The 20,448-nt window shown below is 38.3% G+C and overlaps 1 protein-coding gene across 1 annotated transcript in view; it reads right to left on the minus strand.

Moving 5' to 3' along the window:
* METTL16 (methyltransferase 16, N6-methyladenosine) overlaps positions 1-20,448 on the minus strand; it is a 60,533-nt gene that overhangs the window by 15,787 nt on the left and 24,298 nt on the right. The window contains exons 4-6 of the mRNA XM_052658105.1: positions 17,843-17,983; positions 15,343-15,458; positions 12,021-12,163 (exon numbers count right to left, since the gene is read on the minus strand). Of these exons, the coding sequence (XP_052514065.1) occupies positions 12,021-12,163; positions 15,343-15,458; positions 17,843-17,983 (400 nt within the window). The remainder of the gene's footprint in view (positions 1-12,020; positions 12,164-15,342; positions 15,459-17,842; positions 17,984-20,448) is intronic.

Here is a 20,448-nt window from a genome sequence, read left to right on the forward strand (position 1 = left end):
CCACAAGGGAATTAAACTTGAACTCAGTAACAGAAAGAGAGCTAGAAAATCCCCAAGTACTTGGAGATTAAACAATACACTTCTATATAACACATGGGTCAAAGAAGCTATCTCAAGAGAAATTAAACAGCATTTTGAACTAAATGAAAACGAAAATACAATTTGTTAAAGTCTGTGTAGTGAAAGCGGTGCTTAGAGGGAAATTTATAGCACTGAATGAATACATAAGAAAAGAAAAATCTAAAATCAATCATCTAAGCTTCTACCTCAGGAAGCTAAAAGAGTAAATTAAATCCAAAGCAAACAGAAGAAATAATAAAAATTGAAATCAGGAAATCAATAGAGAAAAATCAATTATGTCAAAAGTTGGTCCTTTAAAAAGATCAATAAATTCAATAAGCCTCTAGCCAGGCTAAGGAAAAAAGAAAAAAACAAAAAGAGAGGACACAGATTCCTAATATCAGACATGAAAAGGTGCAAAGATAATCTTTTCAACAAGTGGTGCTGGAACTGGACATCATATGCAAAAAAACCCCCAGAACCCAAAACTATACACAAACCTTGTATTACTTACAAAAATTAACTCAAAATGGATCACAGACCTAAATGTAAAACATAAAACCTAGACAATAATATAAGAGAAAATCTAGATGACCTTGGATTTGGCAGTAACAATGATTTAGATACGAACACCAAAGGGAGGATCCATGAAAGAAATAATTGACAATCTCGACGTCATTAAACTTTGTGAAAGATATGTCAAGAGCGTGAAAAGACAAGTCACAGACTGGGAGAAAATACAGAGCACCTATCTGTTATCTGAAACATACAAAGAACACTTATAAATCAACAATATGAAAACAACCAATCTGATTAAAATAAGCCAAAGACCCTAACAAGATACCCATCAAAGAAGAAATACAGTTGACAAACAGGCATTTGAAAAGACGCTCCATATCATATGTCATCAAGGAAACAGAAACTAACAAGATACCCCTACACACCTATCAGAATGGCAAAAATCCAGGACACTGACAACACCAAATGCTGGTGAGCATGCAGGGCAACAGAAACTCTCATTCTGTCAGTTCAAAGACAAAAAAGGTCAAGCCACTTCCAAATGTACTCTTACCATGTGATCCAGCAATCGTGCTGCTTGGCATTTACTCAAAGAAGCTGAAAACTTACGTCCGCACAAATATATGCACACTGATGTCTATAGCAGCTTTGTTCGTAACCGTCAAAACTTGGAGGCAATCAAGATGCCCTTCAGCAGGTGAATGGATAAATAAACTGTGGTATGTTCAGACAACGTAATATTGCTGCTGCTGCTAAGTCGCTTCAGTCGTGTCCAACTCTGTGTGACCCAATAGACGGGAGCCCACCAGGCTCCCCTGTCCCTGGGATTCTCCAGGCAAGAACACTGGAGTGGGCTGCCATTTCCTTCTCCAATGCATGAAAGTGAAAAGTGAAAGTGAAGTCGCTCAGTCCAACTCTTAGCGACCCCATGGACTGCAGCCTACCAGGCTCCTCCGTCCATGGGATTTTCCAGGCAAGAGTACTGGAGTGGGGTGCAATTGCCTTTTATTTGGCACTAAAAAGAAATGAGCTGTTAAGTTAAGCCATGAAAAGACATGGAGAAAACATATACACATTCCTAAGATAAAGAAGCCAATCTGAAAATGCTACATAGTGCACAATTCCAAGTATACAGCATCTGGAAAAGGCAAAACTATAGAGATGGTAAAAGATTAGTAGTTGGGAGGGATGGTGAACAGGTAGAGCACAGAGGATTTTTTAAAGCAGTAGAAATATTATGTATATTATAATGATGCATAAATGTAAATATACATGTGTCCAAACTCACAGAATATACAACACCAGGATAAATCCAAATGTAAACAATGGACTCTGGGTGGTAACAAAGTGTCAAAGTAGGCTCATCAAATTTAACAAATGTCCCACTCTGGTGAGGGATACTGAGTGTTGGGGAGGTATAGGGGCAGGAGTAAATGGGAACTCTGTAATTTCCCCTCAATTTTGCTGTACCTCAAACTACTCTAAGAAATAAACCATGTACACCTGAAATTAACACAACATTGTAAATCAACTAGAATCCATTATATATACATATATATATATATATAAAAGTCTAACACAAAAGAGAGAGACAAGAATGACCAACAAGCACACGCAAAGATGCCCCGCGTCACTGGTCATCAGGAAAATGCAACTTAAAACTAAAACAATGTATCACTATAAAACCAATAGAATGGATACATTTTAAAGCAATGGCAACATCAAATGGAGTCAGCTGGAACTCTCATACGTGGCTGGTGAGAATGGGAAACAGTACAGCCACTTGAGAACAGCCTGGCAACCTGACTCAGGAATCCTATTCCCAGGTATTTACTGAAGATAGAGGAAAACTTAAGTCCACGCAGACTTGTTTGCAAATGTTCACAGCGGTGTTATCCATACTAGCCAAAACCTGAAAAGGGTCCAAACATCCATCAACTGGTGTGTGGATTAACCAATTCTGATAGATTCACACAATGGCATACTAAGCAATACAAAGGGAGACACTATGGATACAATGCATGTTACATGAAAGCCTGTTTTGCACTGGGTCATTTACAGTAACGAGGAAACAGCCTCAGAAAAAAAGTTTATTGTACTAACAAATCCTAGAGACAAGCAGAAATCGCCATGCAGGGTCACATGAAGAAGACACTAGGGTGGTTAGGAGGCAGACAACAGGAGTGAAGGGAGTGCTTAGGCCACGGCCTCTATTGGGGTTTTCTCAGGACAGGCAAGGCATGGGGTACAGTTTAGGATCAGCTAATGTGAATAACCTCCAAGGGCTCTGGGCTGTGAAGGGGTCCCCAGGCACCTAGCATCTGGCCCTGGGATGATCAGGCAAAGGAAGATGGCTTCCTCGGCTGAGGGGGCAGATAGAGTAGGGATCTCTCTGCCTTGCAGATCCAAGGCTCACTCAGGCTGGGTCCTTTGCTGTATCTAAGAATCGGTGAGCCCAGGGAGGGGCAATCTCCCCTAGCGAGAACAGTCAAAACCTCATAACACATAGAAAATTAAAAATATTTACAATACAAAGCTAGACACAAAAATCCATTTATTTAGAAGTCTAGAACAGGCAAAACTACTGTGATAGAAAAACCAGTGATGACTAGAGGTTAGATAGGGTAGGAAGAGACCGCAAAGAGCCACTAGGGAACTTTTTCATAGTGACGGAAAAGTTTTGTATCTTGACTATGGTGGTGGTGATATATACATTTGTCAAGATGCAACAAATCATACACTTGAATTGGAGAAAGTAACCATATGCAAGTTATACCTCAATAAAGCTTATTTAAATATACAAACTTAAATATGATCTAGCTTGTATCTTCAGACATAAATACTAGTAAACAATGCAGTAATGCTTTGCATAGTTCTGGCTTTATAACACAGCTTAGTTACACTAGCAATACATAATCTGTATCCTCCTTTTTTCACCAAGCATCATAATTATTCCTGTGTCATTTGAAGTTCATCCAACTGCACATTATTTTTAAAGAGAAATTTCAGACTAAGGGGATACACACTCAACATTTACTTGTTTATATGCAAAGTAGCTATTGCTGCTGCTGCTGCTAAGTCGCTTCAGTCATGTATGACTCTGTGCGACCCCAGAGACGGCAGCCCACCAGGCTACCCCGTCCCTGGGATTCTCCAGGCAAGAACACTGGAGTGGGTTGCCATTTCCTTCTCCAATGCATGGAAGTGAAAAGTGAAAGTGAAGTCGCTCAGTCGTGTCCAACTCTTCGCGACCCCATGGACTGCAGCCTACCAGGCTCCTCCGTCCATGGGATTTTCCAGGCAAGAGTACTGGAGTGGGTTGCCATTGCCTTCTCTGCAAGTATCTACTGTGAAGGTGAATTTATAGTCACTAAAACTCAAGTGGATTTAAGAGCCTCTAAAATCACATGCCAGGTTATACTTATAAATTGTTTTGTTTTGTTTTTTCTGCCATTTTTATAAGTTGAAAATGGTTGAAGATTGGCAATTTCATATGGTTCATCTTACATTAAGTAATATAAATGAAAATCTTTATTATAAAAGCATGATAAATACTATTATACTGCTTTAGAAGTAGTATACATTAACCAGTACTTTGTTTTTATTGTTTATGGGTTCAAGAACAGGTAACAATCCTTATTTTTATATCATCAATCCTCTTCCAGATTTGAAAACACAAATAAATAGTTGTTCTACCTAAACTGCTTTAAACAAACCTGGGTAAATTTACTTAGAGCCTAATCTATTTCATTTGGCAGCGTTACAAGGTTTGGAAGAAAAAAAATTTGGTCCCTTTAAGAAGGCAGTGTATAAATGGAGAAATCATTAAGCAGGAATTAAAAGCCTTTTGTAAGTTAGGAGTAAGATGGAGAAATTAAAAGCAATTCGTGCTTACACAGTAACAGTATAAAATAAGTTGATTAACACCTTTCCTTTAAAATTAGCATTCCTGAACAGATTAAAAAATTTTTTTCATTGAAGTATAGTTGATTTACAATGTCTTAATTTCTGCAGTACAGCAAAGTGACTCAGTTATATACATATATATTCTTTTTTATATTATTTTCATTGTGGTTTATCCCAGGATACTGACTATAGTGTCCTGTGCTATACAGTGGTATTTTGTTGTTTATCCGCTTTGTAATAGTTGGCATCTACTACCCCGAAACTCCGACTCCATCCCTCTTCCACCCTCCTGCCCCATGACAACCACTGTCCTGTTCTCTGTGTCTGTGAGTCTGTTTCTGTTTCCTAAGTAGGTTCGTCTGCGCCATATTTTAGGTTTCACATGTAAGTGATATCATACGGTGTTTGTCTTTCTGACTTACTCCACTTAGTTGAAGTACTCTCTAGTTGCATCCATGTCCTTGAGACATGAGATGAGAATCACCAGAAGCCAAGAGAAGTTCAACAGCAGAGAGAAAAGAAAGATGTTACAAACCTCCTCAGGTGATGAAAGGAAGCAAGTATTTAGACAACTAAGGCTCACAGAACTTCCCTGGTGACTCAGATGGTAAAGAATCTGCCTACCAATGCAGGAGACACAGGAGACGCAGGTTCGATCCCTGGGTTGGGAAGATCCCTGGACAAGGGAATGGCAACCCACTCCAGTATTCCTGCCTGGAGAATTCCATAGACAGAGGAACCCGGCAGGCTATAATCTTTGGGGTCGCAGAGTCAGACATGACTGAGCAACTAACACGTTTGACAAGGCTTGTAATATGTCATTGGTACTTAATATAAGCTTGGCAGAGTTCATATTTCTTTTAACCCTTACTGTAACTTAAATGGGGTTCTCAAGGCAAAAATACTGAAGTGGTTTGCCATTCCCTTCTCCAGCGGACCACGCTTTGTCAGAACTCTCCACTACGAATACACTATGAATACAAGAATACACAGAAGAACTATATAAAAAAGATCCTAATGACGCACCCAGATAACCACAATGGTGTGATCACTCACCTAGAACCAGACATCCTGGAATGCAAAGTCAAGTGGGCCTTAGGAACCATCACTACAAACAAAGCTAGTGGAGGTGATGGAATTCCAGTTGAGCTATTTCAAATCCTGAAAGATGATGCTGTGAAAGTGCTGCACTCAATACACTAGCAAATGTGAAAAACTCAGCAGTGGCCACAGGACTGGAAAAGGTCAGTTTTCATCCTAATCCCAAAGGAAGGCAATGCTAAAGAATGCTCAAACTACCATACAACTTTTATACACTAGTAAAGTAATGCTCAAAACTCTCCAAGCCAGGCTTCAACAAAATGTGAACTGAGAATTTCCAGATGTTCAAGCTGGATTTAGAAAAGGCAAAGGAACTAGAGATGAAATTGCCAACATCTATTGTATCATAGAAAAAGCAAGAGAGTTCCAGAAAAAAAATCTACTTCTGCTTTACTGATTACACCAAAGCTTTTGACTATGTGGATCACAATAAACTGTGGAAAATTCTGAAAGAGATGGGAATACCAGACCACCTGACCTGCCTCTGAGAAATTCATATGCAGGTCAAGAAGCAACAGTTAGAACTGGACATGGAACAACAGACTGGTTCCAAATCAGGAAAGGAGTACAGCAAGGCTGTATATTGTCACCTCGCTTATTTAACTTATATGCAAGTACATCATGAGAAACACTGGGCTGCAAGAAGCATAAGCTGGAATCAAGATTGCCAAGAGAAATATCAATAACCTCAGATATGCAGACGACACCACCCTTATGGCAGAAAGCGAAGAACTGAAGAGCCTTTTGATGAGAGTGAAAAAGAGTAAATAAGTTGGCTTAAAACTCAACATTCAAAAAATGAAGATCATGGCAGGTGGTCCTATCAGTAAATGGCAAATACATGGGCAAACAATGGAAACAGTGACAGATTTTATTTTCTTGGCTCCAAAGTCAATGCAGATGGTGACTGCAGCCATGAAATTAAAAGATGCTTGTTCCTTGGAAGAAAAGCTATGACAAACCTAGACAGCATATTAAAAAGCAGAGACTTTGCCAACAAAGGTCCGTCTAGTCAAAGCTATGGTTTTTCCAGTAGCCATGTATGGATATAAGAGTTGGACTATAAAGAAAGCTGAGCGCCGAAGAATTGATGCTTTTGAACTGTGGTGTTGGAGAAGACTTCTTGAGAGTCCCTTGGACTGGAAGGAGATCAAACCAATCAGTCTTGAAGGAAATCAATTCTGAATATTCACTGGAAGGACTGATGCTAAAGCTGAAACTCCAATACTTTGGCCACCTGATATGAAGAACTGACTCATTAGAAAAGACCCTGATGCTGGGAAAGATTGAAGGCAGGAGGAAAAGAGGACAAGAGAGAATGAGATGGTTGGATGGCATCACTGACTCAATGAACATGAGTCTGAGCAAGCTCTGGGAGTTGGTAATAGACAGAGAAGCCTGGCATGCTGCAGTCAATGGGGTCACAAAGAGTCAGACACGACTGAGTGACTGGACTGAACTGAACTATAACCCAAATACTGTATCATGAATCTTTTTTTTCCTTTCAGGCTGCATGGTGTGGCATGAGGAACATCCCCAACCAGGGATCAAACCTGCACCCTCTGCAGTGAGTAGAAGCGTGATATCTTAACCACTGGCCTGCTAGGAAGTCCCTTAGCTTCACTTAAAAAAAAAATTATTTATTTGGCTGTGTCAAGTCTTAGTTGCAGCTCACAGGATCTTTAGTTGTGGCATGCAAACTCTTCCTTAGCTTCACTTTTTAAAAACATGTCTGCCCATTAGATCCTAACTACTCTCAACAGGCATCTTGTGACAACTAATCAAAATGTAAGTAGCAAAAAAAAAAAAAAGAAAGAAAAGGATGATCTAGCTACCCAAGAGACTTTGAACCCATTATACTATTTTAATGATAAAAGCAGCACTCCACTCATTACAGCATTTAGTAATTCTTTTGGGACAGCAGGTTTCCAGAAAAATTATTTTGAAATTATTTCAAACGTACAGGAACTGCAAGATTAGTGCAAATAATTCCAGCATACTGTTCACCTCGATTCACTGCATTTTCCCCCATTTGCTTGCTGTGTGTGTTTTTTCTAAACCATTTGAGAGTTAGCTACAGACATTATCATGCCCCGAACCTTAAATATTTTGGCATGTACATTTTAAAAACAAGGGCATTCTCTCTTATAACCACAGAACAACGATCAAATTATGAAAATTTAACACTCATACAGTACTATTATCTGGAATATGGTCCATACTCAAATTTCGCCAATTATCCCAGTAACGTCCTTCATGTCAATTTTCTCCCCTGATATAAGATCCAATCTAGGATCATGCATTTCATTTACGTGTCAAGTCTCTTTAGTTTCTTTCAATCTGGAACAGTTCTGCGGTCTGTTTTTTTTTGTTTTTTAACATTCATGACCTTAATATTTTTCAAAAACTGTCTTACAAAATCTCTCAAGTTTGGTATGTCTGAAATTATCCTTAGTCAGATTCAGGGTAAACATTTTGGGCCGGAAGAATAAAGAGATGCTGTGTGTCCTTCTAGGCAACTTGTATCACACGGTGATCATCTGGTCAAGGTGGTAACCCTCAATCTCTCCACTATAAAGTTACTATGTATTTCTTTGTCATTGAGAAATGCTTTGTGATTAGGGAAATATTTTGAAACTATGAAAAATACCTTCTCTACAAATTCTCCATTGTTGACTCCTCCATGAATCAATTACTATAATGATTGCAAAATGGTGATTTTTCTAACTTGATTATTCTTTCTGCATTTATTAGTTGGCATTCTAATGTAATAAAGAGCTTTCCCTTTACCCCTTATGTACTTCATTTGTTTACCTTATTCAATGTGTTACAATCCATTATCATCATTATTCATCCTAACCTTGCACTATATTGTCCCATATTTTGCTTGAGCTGTCTCCCTGTTCTTTTAACATTTAATACCATAAAAGGTATTTCTCAGCTTACAGATAAGGAAAATGAAGTGGCTTACACTTTTATAAAGGCAAGTGTGTAGAAAGTTTACAGTAGAACCAAACAGCCTATCAGTTGGAAAATTAACTACAAGGTCAGCTATGAAATTTACAGTTGTTCCTTGCAACTACCAGGTATAGAACCTTGTAACTATACTAGCATCTAGTTGTTAAAACCAGAAAAGGAGGCTGGCTCCACATTAGAATAAAGTAACAAAGTACTTTTAATGTTTCCTTTCATTATAGCAGACCACTGCAGTTAAATCTGCTGGGTCACTAAAAAGGACAAGAGTTAAAATTACCCTATTTACTATTCATTATTATTATTTACTAGTATTATTAGTTACATCAGATATATATTTATTTAATTATATGACTACCCCATGAGGCATAATGTAGCTATCATTATTTCACTTTATCAATGAGAAAACAACTTTTAAAATTCAAAGAACCACATTCCAAAAGGCCCAGGTTGTTAAATTTATTACCCAGCACCTGGTGATGATCACCAGATATGTGGATTTTACCCACATCCAAGAAGTCTCCACCATATGGCAGAGGGCAGCGGATGGAAAGAAAAAAGCAAAAACGGGGAGTTAAACCAGCACTAAGTTGGAACTTCGTAACTCTGGTTCCTGGAAAAATCAGAGAATCACTGCCATAAAGGGTGTCAGTTATAGTCAGTAATGAGAGTTGAACCCAGGCCATGAGGAGTTTGATAAAGTCTGCTGATTTATTTAGGTTAGGTAAGTGAGTCTCTAAAAAGGAAAATGCTATTAAGTAAGCTCAAGTCACAGGCACAAAGAATGAAAGGCAAAGATGACAAGCACTTGTAAATCTTCATCAACGATAAAAAGGCTGTCTAATAATGACAATATGTCAATTATATCTCAACAGTAAAGAAAAAGCTGTGCACTTAGAAATCTAACTGCAGGGTGGGCTACAGCGGCTGCGTGGGGTGGTGGAAAGGGGACGAGAGCAGAATTAGAAGATCTAGGGCCCAGATTTCTAACCTGTACATCTAAGAGGCTGGATAACCTTCTCTCCCAAGGGCCTCCCAGCTGCAAAATTCCTTCAGATACAAAACTGCAGTTGCTGCCGAGCGTGGCTCAGGTGAGGCACCTGGAGAGCCACCACTGAAGGTCAGTCCAACAAGTACAGCTTATTTCACCCTGCAATGTTTACACATTAGGCTTATTTTCTGCACTTCTTTGGGAACAAGAAGAGGGTTAAGAAGCAGATGGTGGAGTTTAAATACTTATTTTTAACCTCTCATTTTTTCATAGCTTCAAAATATGCAGTTTCCACAGCAATTTAAAATTTGAGAGTTGCATAGTGGTATAAACTTTATGTCAACAATAAAAATAAGCAAGAGGACATGAACTGATACCTTTCTTCCTTTTATCTTCCCTCTGAACCTGCCTGAGTTCTAACAGAGCAGACAAGACTGCTGAAACCCTTTCTTTAAGTGGACTGTACCTGGTAACTTTTCCCACATATGACACCAATCTTGAAATGGTTGACTCTTTAGAAACATAATTTGTTGTTTTCAGTCCCTCAGTCATGTCTGACTCTTTGCAACCGCATGGACTGCAGCACACCAGGCTTCCCTGTCCTTCACCATCTTCCGGAGCTTGCTCAAACTCACGTCCACTGAGTTGGTGATGCTATCTAATCATCTGGCACTAGCAATTTATCCTTCGCAGCAAACATTCACCTTTCATTCAATCTGAGGGCAGCCACAGAGCCAGGTACAGGCAGACTTGGAATATATTGACCAATTTCTCTCCCTTAGAATGGTGTTCCTTTACAACATACTTTTTGTAGTTCAAATGGAACTTTGGAAATAATAGAAATTTACTGATTAAAAGGCCCCTGAAAATGACCTTCTCCATTTTCCTGAGTGGCTCCAGTTCCCTCAAAAGCTGACAGACACTGAAGTGGCCACAAGGCCCTGTTTACCTGCTGTCATGAGTTTCAGTGCTGTTACTTTCTCCCAGTTTGATTTACTTACTCACACTCTTCTTAATACCCAGTATAATTTAAGTCTCTTTCTTCCTCACACCCTAATGTAGCATTAAAGAAATCGATTAAGGTAAAAATATATTAACCTTTGGCTTTAATATTGTGTCAATTTTCTGAGAGGCAGATCATCCAACTGCCTTCCATGTTTAAATAAAATCACATTTAACAAATCAGGGTATGTGTTGACTTTGGAATTGGCCTTCTACTAAAATAAACAACTTTAAATGCCTGTTAAGTCCAAAATTAGGAATTCTAGTTCTGAATTCAAAGTCAGGTCTTAAAAAATATTTGCACATTCATGTTCCTAGCAACATTATCCACAACAGCCAAAACATGGAAGTAACCCAAGTGTCCATCAACAGATGAATAGATAAACAAAATGTAGTATATACATATAAAGGAATATTAATATTATTCAGCCCTAAAAAGGAAGGAAATTCTGAAACCTGCTATAAGATGGATGCATATCGATGACACGATGCTAAGTAAAAGATGCCAGTCATAAATCATATATGATTCCATTTATATAAGGTACCTAGAACAGTCAAATTCAGAGAGACAGACAGAAAAGTAGTGGTTGCCAGGGGAACCACTATGGAAAGAGAGAGAATAGGGAGTAGTTGTTAATAGGTACAGAATTTTTTTAGTTTAGTTTTTTAGTTTTACAAAAAGAAAGAGTTCTGGAGGTTAGCAGCACAACTATATGAATGTATTTAATGCTACTGAACTGTACACTTAATAAAATGGTTACAAAGGCAAATTTTACATTATGTGTATTTTACCACAATTTCAAAAAATTCTTATGTCACAAAGCTAAATCCCAGGGCTGAAAGTCCTTTCAGTTTGAACCAGCACATTATCCATCATTTCAACAACACTTGGCAGGGTGATAAGTCAAGCAAGACAAATAGCTCTCTCTGAGTACCTTACGTTGCTTAATGACAGGTGTGTTGTCCGAAATAATTAGCTTTTAAAAAGGAGTAGCCTTAACTGTCCTCTGGAACTGGTTAGGGATCTCAGTTTCCCTTCATTAAGTTCCTGACAGCTCAATGTCCTCACATCTGTCACTGTTTGGGAGACTGATTCCAAGAACATAAACTGCTTCGAGGACTGGGCAACAAATTTATTCTGGTTCACAGGACAGAGCTGAACCCATCTGTTTTCTAATCAAAAGCCATATTTGAGTCAGTTTTGCTCCATCACAGGACCACACTAATGGGAGCAGTACAATCATATGGTATTTTCCTCCTTTCTATCCATGTAGTACACATGATTATGGGAAACACAAATTAATTAGAGGCATGACAACACCCTCAGAAACAGGGTCTCTGCAGACTGTAGGACCTTCAACCAATTCCATTTTTATCTGTTAATTCTTCAGACCACAGTGATTCATTTCCTCCAAGTGACATGGTTTCTTTCTGAATTACACACGGGAAAATATTCTTACCAACTTACCTTAATCTTTTTTTAAGCTGTAAACTGTCATGGATGATCCTTTTAACAAACTCTAGTTCACCTCCTTCTGCCATGATCTCTGTGATTCCTCCTGTATTTACAGAACTGGGTGGGGGTCTTCGAGGATTTCGAGAATTTACTCCCTTAACAACAACAACAACAAAAACTCTGGTGAAAAATTTTTACACCTTAAGACCAGGTCTCTGTAACCTAGTTCTAAGTAAGAATACTTAGACATAATTTCAATTTCCAAGTACTATGCTAGACTTAGGATTTTAAAAATCATATAACCACAGCATTTGAAACAACTACATTCATGTTAATATTCCTTCCTTAAAGGGTCTTTACCTTCCATCTTTGTGATTAAACATACTAACATTGTAATTTTTTATGTAACTTTTTCTTTACGTTTTCTGTCTTGGTATTATATACTGAAAATATTCCGCCCAAAGACTATAAAAACATTGAATTTTGTTTTCTTCTAGTCCAGTTTCACTTTTAAATTTTAAATATTTAATCCACTCCTACCTCACATCATATTTTTTTTAAATCTAAGTAGAACAAAGATTTAAATATAAATAGCTAAAACAATAAAGAAGAAAATATAGGAGTAAATATGCTTCTTAGCTATGATACCAAAAGCATAAGCAACAACAAAAACTGGATAAACTGATAAAAGTAAAACAAAAGAAAGGAAAAACTTCCAAGCTGCAAAAGACACTGCCAAGAAAGTACAAAGACAACCCACAGAATGGGAGAGAATATTTGCAAATAATATACCTAATAAGGGGCTTCCCTGATAGCTCAGTTGGTAAAGAATCCGCCTGCAATGCAGGAGACCCTGGTTCAATTCCTGGGTCAGGAAGATCTGCTGGAGAAGGTATAGGCTACCCACTCCAGTATTCTTGGGCTTCCCTTGTGGCTCAGGTGGTAAAGAATCTGCCTCCAATGTGGGAGACCTGGATTTGATTCCTGGGTTGGGATGACTCCCTGGAGAAAGGAAAGGCTATACCCACTCCAAGGGACTTGCATACAGAATAAAGAATTCTTAAAATAGTCAGAAGAAAAATAGCTCAATTCAACTGGGCAAAGGATCTGAACAGGCCTTTATCCAAAGAAGATACACAAATGATCAAAAAGTACGTGAAAAGATGTTCAATATCATTAGCCATCAGGGATATGCACATTCAAACCACAATGAGCTACCACTCCATTCCTCCTAGGATAGCTGTAACCAAGAAGATAACAACAAGTGCTGACAAAGATGTGGACAAACTGGAAGTCCCACACACTAGTTATAATCAAAAATGATGCAGCCACTGTGGAAAACATTCTGGCAGTTCCTCAAACAATTAAACACACAGTTACCAGATGACCTAGTAATTCCGCTCCTAGGTATATACCTACAAGAAGTGAAAACATGTTCATGCAAACACTTGCACAAGAATACTTGCAGCAGCTTTGTTCATAATAGCCAAAAAGTGCCTAAAACCCAAATGTCCATTCATGAACGAATGGCTTGATAAAAAGGGTATTTCCATACAATGGAATATTTATTCGGCAATAGAAAGAAACTAATACATGGTACGATATGGGTGAACCCTGAAAACATACTATGTTTAGTGAAAGAAGTTAGCTACAACAGACCACAGATTTTATAATTCCATTGTAATGAAATGTTCAAAATAGGCAACTCCAGAAACAGAAAGCAGACTAGGACTAAGGGGGCTGCAAGGGAACCAAGAGTAACTGTTAATGGACGTGGGGCTTTTTCGGGGGGAGGGAATGATCAAAATGTTCTAAAATTAATTGGGTAATGGTTGCACAATTCGGTGAATATACTGCTGCTGCTGCTGCTATGTCACTTCAATCGTGTCTGACTCTGTGCGACTCCATGGACAGCAGCCCACCAGGCTCCCCCGTCCCTGGGATTCTCCAGGCGAGAACACTGGAGTGGGTTGCCATTTCCTTCTCCGATGCATGAAAGTGAAAGTGAAGTCGCTCAGTTGTCCAACTCTTAGCGACCCTATGGACTGCAGCCTACCAGGCTCCTCCGTTCATGGGATCTTCCAGGCAAGAGTACTGGAGTGGGGTGCCATTGCCTTCTCTGGTGAATATACTAAAAATAATAAAAGTCTACCCTTTAAGTAGGTGAACTGATGGCATGAAAATTACATTTCAGTAAAGCTGATGTAAAAAGATATTTAATTCTGGTGCCAGTAATAGTCTATTTCTTCACCTGGAAGCTCGTTCTACAAGAACATTCACTTTGGAAAATCCAGCTTATACTTATGGCCTGTGTATTTTTACATATATATAGAATATCTCAATATTTTTCTTAAAAATGTACTCTAGGATGTGACTATTTTAGTTCTTAGATCTATTTGCATCAAGAGCCAAAATTTAATTCCCTAAATCCTGCTTGACTTCATGCTCCAATCTAGAATATGTTATTGCTAATAAATTTCTGTCCACCTTACCTCTAACTCAAATTTGATCCATGTGGAATTTATTGTTATGAGGTATGTAAATGGCATTTTAGAGCATCTGAGTGATTCTAAAAATAATTTATTCTCTCAAAGTTTTAAGCATACATACCATCCCTTGTTTCCTCTAATATTTCTATTAATTTTTCTTTAGATGAGGAAAAATTAGGTTAAATCAATAATATTTTATTGATTTTCAACAGCTTAGCTGTTTTCAGCTAACGTATAAGCTGTTTTAAGCCAATATATGAGCTGTTTTTAGCCATTTTCATGAGCAAATATATTTTATTTCATAAAATCAATATACTCATTTCAAGTTGGAACACTAAATCAGCCATTTGTTTACTATCAAATGATAGCTGGCTGTAAAAACAGTGATCTTTCCTTAGGCCAAAAAGCCCAATGCAGGAGTAGACTGTAACCTAAGTTGGTCCAGTCAGAAGAAATCCAAATGTTCAATGGTTTAAGAAAGAAAAGAGTTCCCTCCTCACCCTCTCCCCCTCCCCATACATTACTCTGCCACAAGTAAACCAACTTGAGAACAGAACCAACCAAGGGTCAGATCAGAGCCAAAGGGAACTTGAAAAAAGTCTCAGCCTTGATATTATGATGAACTCCTTGATCAAACTGTTCCTGAAGTTCATGCTATTGCTGGATTTCTTAGAAACATAAGCCAATAAACCTTTTTGGAAAGTCAATCTGAATTAGATTTTCAGGTGCTTGATACCAGAAGCATCCTAACTGATACAGCTTCCAAAAGAAATGTTGCTCTTATCTTTGCAAACAAGGAAAACTTAGATAAATATTCAGCTACTTTAAAGGAGAAGATATTTTACCTTGGCTTCCAACTGATTGGCAAAAAAGGGAGGGTTGCACATGCAAAAGTCATAAATTATCTCAGACTCTTCTTTAAGAGCATCCATCAGGAGTGTCTTCTGTGGTACTTTAACCACTAGGAAAAAAAAAGAGAGACTTAACTACTATTAATACTGTGACAGTTTTCAAATATATCCACAAATTCTTCGGCACTAGTCCCTTCAAGAGGTGGTGTTTGATTTCCCTTTCCTTGAGAGCAGCTTCACTCAATGACTTGCTTTTATTGAAAAGAATATGATAGAAGTAAAAAGGTATCACTTCTGAGGCTAGGTCATAAGAAGCAATATGGCTTCCTCCTTGCCCTATCACTTAAGCAACTTGCTCCATGAGAAGCCAGTTGACATGCTCCAAGGATGCTTAAGTAGTCCTGAGGAGAGATCCACAAGGCAGTGAACTAAAGCTTCCTGCCTACAGCCACGTAAGTGAGCCATCTTGGAAACAAATCTCTATCCCCAATCTTTCAGACTACAACCTCATCAAAGACTCTGAACCAGAACCACCTGGCTAGGCCACACCCAAATTCCTGACCCACATGAATAATGAGATAATAAATGTTTACTGCCTAAACTGCCAGATTTGGGGGTAATTTGTAATACAGGAATGGATAACTAAAAAACTCATTAATAATATACTAAGGGACTTCCTTGGTGGTCTAGTGGCTAAAACTCCACACTCCCAATGACCATGGGCTCAGGTTCGATCTCTGGTCAGAGAACTAGATACCACATGCTGCAATGAACTGCAACTAAGAGTTCACATGCCATAACAGAAGACCCACATGCCACAAGAAAGATCGAAGATTAGAAAAAAAAAAAAAAAAATTGAAGATCCTGTGAGCTGTAGCTAAGACCCAGTGCAGTCAAATAAATAAATATTTAATATATATATTAACATCTTCACTTATGATACATTTAACACTAGTAAGAAGAGCCGATTTCTTAGACAGCCAGTGTAAATTTGCTGCATGACTCAGGGAGCTCAAACTGGGGCTCTGTGACAAACTAGAGGGGTGGGATGGAATAGGAGGGAGGTCCAAAAGAGGGGACATTTGTTTACCAATGGCAGGCTCATTTGATATATGGCAGAAACCAACACAATACTTTAAGGCAATTATCCTTCAATTAAAAATAAATAATTTTTAAAAAAGAAAAGTCTATTTCTTCCAAAGAGAGACATAAAGTATCTTTAATGCCAAAAAAAAAAAGAACTGTCAACTGCCTTTTATGTAGACAGTAAGCACAGAAATAAAAATAAAAGCTCTACTTGGATACACTGTTTAAGTCAGGGTGCCCCATCAGTCTCATGGTACTTATATAACTTGAAGGGGCTTCCCCAGTGGCTCAGTGGTTAAGAATCTGCCTGCAATACAGCAAACACAGGAGACAAGGGTTCGACCCCTGGGTCGGGAAGATCTCCTGAGGGAGGAAATGGCAACCCACTCCAATATTTTGGTCAGGATAATCCTATGGAGCCTGGCAGACTATAGTTGGTGGGGTCGCAGAGTTGGAAATGACTGACCAACTTAGCACAAAGGAGATTTGACTATTTGTAGCACAGTTCCATGTAATGAAATTAAAAAGATGGTACAGTTTAATCAACACCAGGATTTTCTTCCTTTTAAAGTCTTGGTAACTAGGTTACTTCATATACAGTTGGTTCTCATTAGCAGTAAAGTCACCACAAACACTAAATTAGTGCCTACTGAACCACTGACTCCTAAGAGAAATACAGGGTTAGGTAGCTTCAAGCCTCTGATCACATTTTCATCACCCAATCAATACATATCCTATTTTATGTATCTCTGTTTAAAGACACCTTATTTAACATGCATTACTGACTCAACACTGAACTCATGGCCAAAGTACTATAATATGTCTGAAGAAAAGTTATCTGACACACGTATTTTCTGTTAGGCACATCACAGCCTTCTTGTACTTAGGAACGCTAGTACTCAAGTACTATGTTTAGGGGCCATTAAAAACAGCAAAATCACCAAGAAAAAGCACAGAACTGCAACAACAACAAAAGTGGTAGTAAGTAGACCATGAAAAGAACACTTGTTTACAGTGTGTGAGCTGAAAGGAGACAGCAGGGAAAAGAAAAAGAAAAGACAGCAGGGAACACACACACCGGGTGATTCCAATTTTTTCCCATTTTGCACATGTCTGTGAATGACCACAAAAGTACCACAAGTATTGATCTGGGGGCTAGAAATAGACACAGGTAAGCAAACTTTAGCAAGGAGGCAAATTCACAACACAGAATCTACAAAGTATGCTGCGTTCACTCTATTTCTGAGTTGATTCTGATAACAAAGCAGCAAACCCAATTACAACTGTACCAAATTTTTAAAAATTACCAAAGGTTGTATGTTAAAGCAAAAGATCACAGGATGTGTTAAATTAGAAAAACAGGTTAACAAACAAAACTTAAAAGGAATATTGATTGTGCAGAGCTAACCTTTTATAAGATCAGATAAGTTATTCTGCTCCACATTCTTCTTTGCGTAGTTGAAGCACATATCATCTACTTCTGTTGCAAGGAAATACCAGCCGTTTAAGGTTGTTCCAAGTAAAGGATAGATGCAGGATGCCCCAGTACCTAGTGAAATAAGAATTCAAAACACATTGCACACACCTGAGCAGAAGGTGAGACCAACCAGCAAAAACACCATTCTTCTTTCCTTAGAATCCTTACAGCCTTAACAGCTTAAAACAACAAGCTGGTACTGATTATGCACACATTGCAGCTACTGGTTTCATGTATGTTAGTCTTACATCATAATTAGTTTCAAATTTCCTAAAGAAGAGAAACCTTCCTTCACTCATTGTATGCTGTATGTAAAATGAAGTATGGCTGGTGATCAAGAAATACAAGACTGACTAACTGAAAACTGTCAAAACAATTTACTTTATAAAAAGTCTTCATTTTAAATCTCTTATGAAACTTAATTTTCTTGAAAGAAATCAATGTAATTTGTTAAAACAGCATAGGAATATCTTACAAAGATCAACGTACATATCCCACTCTACAGAAGCAGGAAAAAATACAGAGAGTATAAGATTTTTATAATATTAAATCACCCAATTTCCCACATATCTATCTGTAAGTTGTTACCTGAAGGAAACCAGAAGTAAAAAGGATTTATTTCTCAGATGTGGAAGCATGGAAAAACATTTAATCCAGGTCCAAAACATCAGTCATAAACTGGTCCCACCACAGTTTCAAGGGAGACCTTCAAAAGCAAATGCTCCAGGCAAATATCTCTGACAATTAGGGTTTGGTCCTAAACTTGCATGTAGAACCTCTAACCATAGACTGGACAAGCATATACTAACCACAAATAATTGCCACTCACTGATCTTGGCCAATGAAATCCTAAAGAGTATATTCAAGAGAAGAAAAGCCGGTGTTTTTCTCAGAGGCTCACAGTAGTCAGCCCACTTTCCAGGACCACATTTTGGTGCCAGTCTAGCCTTAGAAGGATTTGGCAGGAAGAACTAGAGGCCAGAGTAATGCCTAACTCAGAGGAAAGCGAGGGTCCTCTTACTGCTTCCTCATTAAGTACTCAGAACAGGAGAGTAAAAGACACGACAGTGACTGATGGCTGGAACATTTACGATCTTTTGACAGTCACAGTGATGCTACATTTATTGTCATGTTTACTAACAACATCCTGCCCTGATGCTACTTGGCAAACATCTCTGGGGGATGTGAGAGGTGGTAAGGGAAGGACTGGTAAAAGGTACTCAAGCCCCTCTCAGAATCCACAATTATGTAGACCCTGCTAGTCATTCTGGAAAGATAGTCACTCAAATAAGGAAATTAAGGAAATTTAAGTAGCACTTCCAGCTCTGTAGGAAAAAAAAAAAACAACTCAGAGCAGATCCCAGGCCCTTGGGTCTCACATAACGGCCCCTCTCTTCGTACTTCAATTTCATTTAAAAGCGAAAAGAAAAAGGACATCTCCCTTCAGCTGTCCAAAGATCAGGTGTCATCAGGGTAATAAAGGTGAAAGACCTGCCCTCTGCCAAAAAAATCAAGTTTCTCAATTCTTAAGACCAGAAGACTTGCATTCTAACATTCTAATCCCCTCAGAAAGCTGAATGACATTTTTAAATAGGTAATAATCCTTCCAATGATAAATAAAAATGGAAAGTGTATAACTATAGAATTAGAGCAAACTAATGGAGTCTGGGGTAGGAATTTATATAAAACCCTAATTAGAATAAATGTGATTTCAGCAAGAGTGCCCCTTGTGAAGAGCTAAAATCCATTAACCTCCTATATCCCCAAGTGCTATTTTAGAGGGTTTGGGGCATAATTAAAATAAATTAGTACTAAATAGGCTCTCAAGCTTTTTTAGCTTTTTATAACCCATCAGGCAAACTTCTGCAAGGAACATAAAAGAAACTTTTTTTAAACCCCATTATTTTTACCTATTGCTTAGTTCATATCATGTGTTCAGAATTTTGTATGTTGAAAGAATGATGTATTTATTCATCAACATTCAACAAATCATTTACTGAGCACCTACCTTGTGCCAAAAACTTTGCTAAGACTTTGAATGTTAAAGTATTAATAACAGACTTGGTACTTTGCAATTGGGTGGCAGAGAAAAACATTAATCAATCAGACAAGTGAATATGGTTTTTAAAAAATTACATGAAGAAAAATACACAGTTTTCTAAAGTTCATACTGAAGGAACGTATCTTATGCTGCAAAGTCAGAGGCTTTCTTACAAAATAAGGCTTCAGTTGACAGTTCAGTTCAGTCGCTCAGTCGTGCCCAACTCTTTGGGACCCCATGGACTGCAGCAAGCCAGGTCTCCCTGTCCATCACCAACTCCTAGAGTCCGCCCAAACCCATGTCCATTGAGTCAGTGATGCCATCCAACCATCTCATCCTCTGTCATCCCCTTCTCCTGTCTTCAATCCTTCCCAGCATCAGGGTCTTTTCCAATAAGTCAGTTCTTCGCATCAGGTGGCCGAAGTATTAGAGTTTCAGCTTCAACATCAGTCCTTCCAATGAATATTCAGGACTGATTTCCTTCAGGACTGACTGG

The sequence above is a fragment of the Budorcas taxicolor genome, chromosome 19, assembly GCF_023091745.1.
Source record: "Budorcas taxicolor isolate Tak-1 chromosome 19, Takin1.1, whole genome shotgun sequence".
Taxonomy (NCBI): Eukaryota; Metazoa; Chordata; class Mammalia; order Artiodactyla; family Bovidae; genus Budorcas; species Budorcas taxicolor.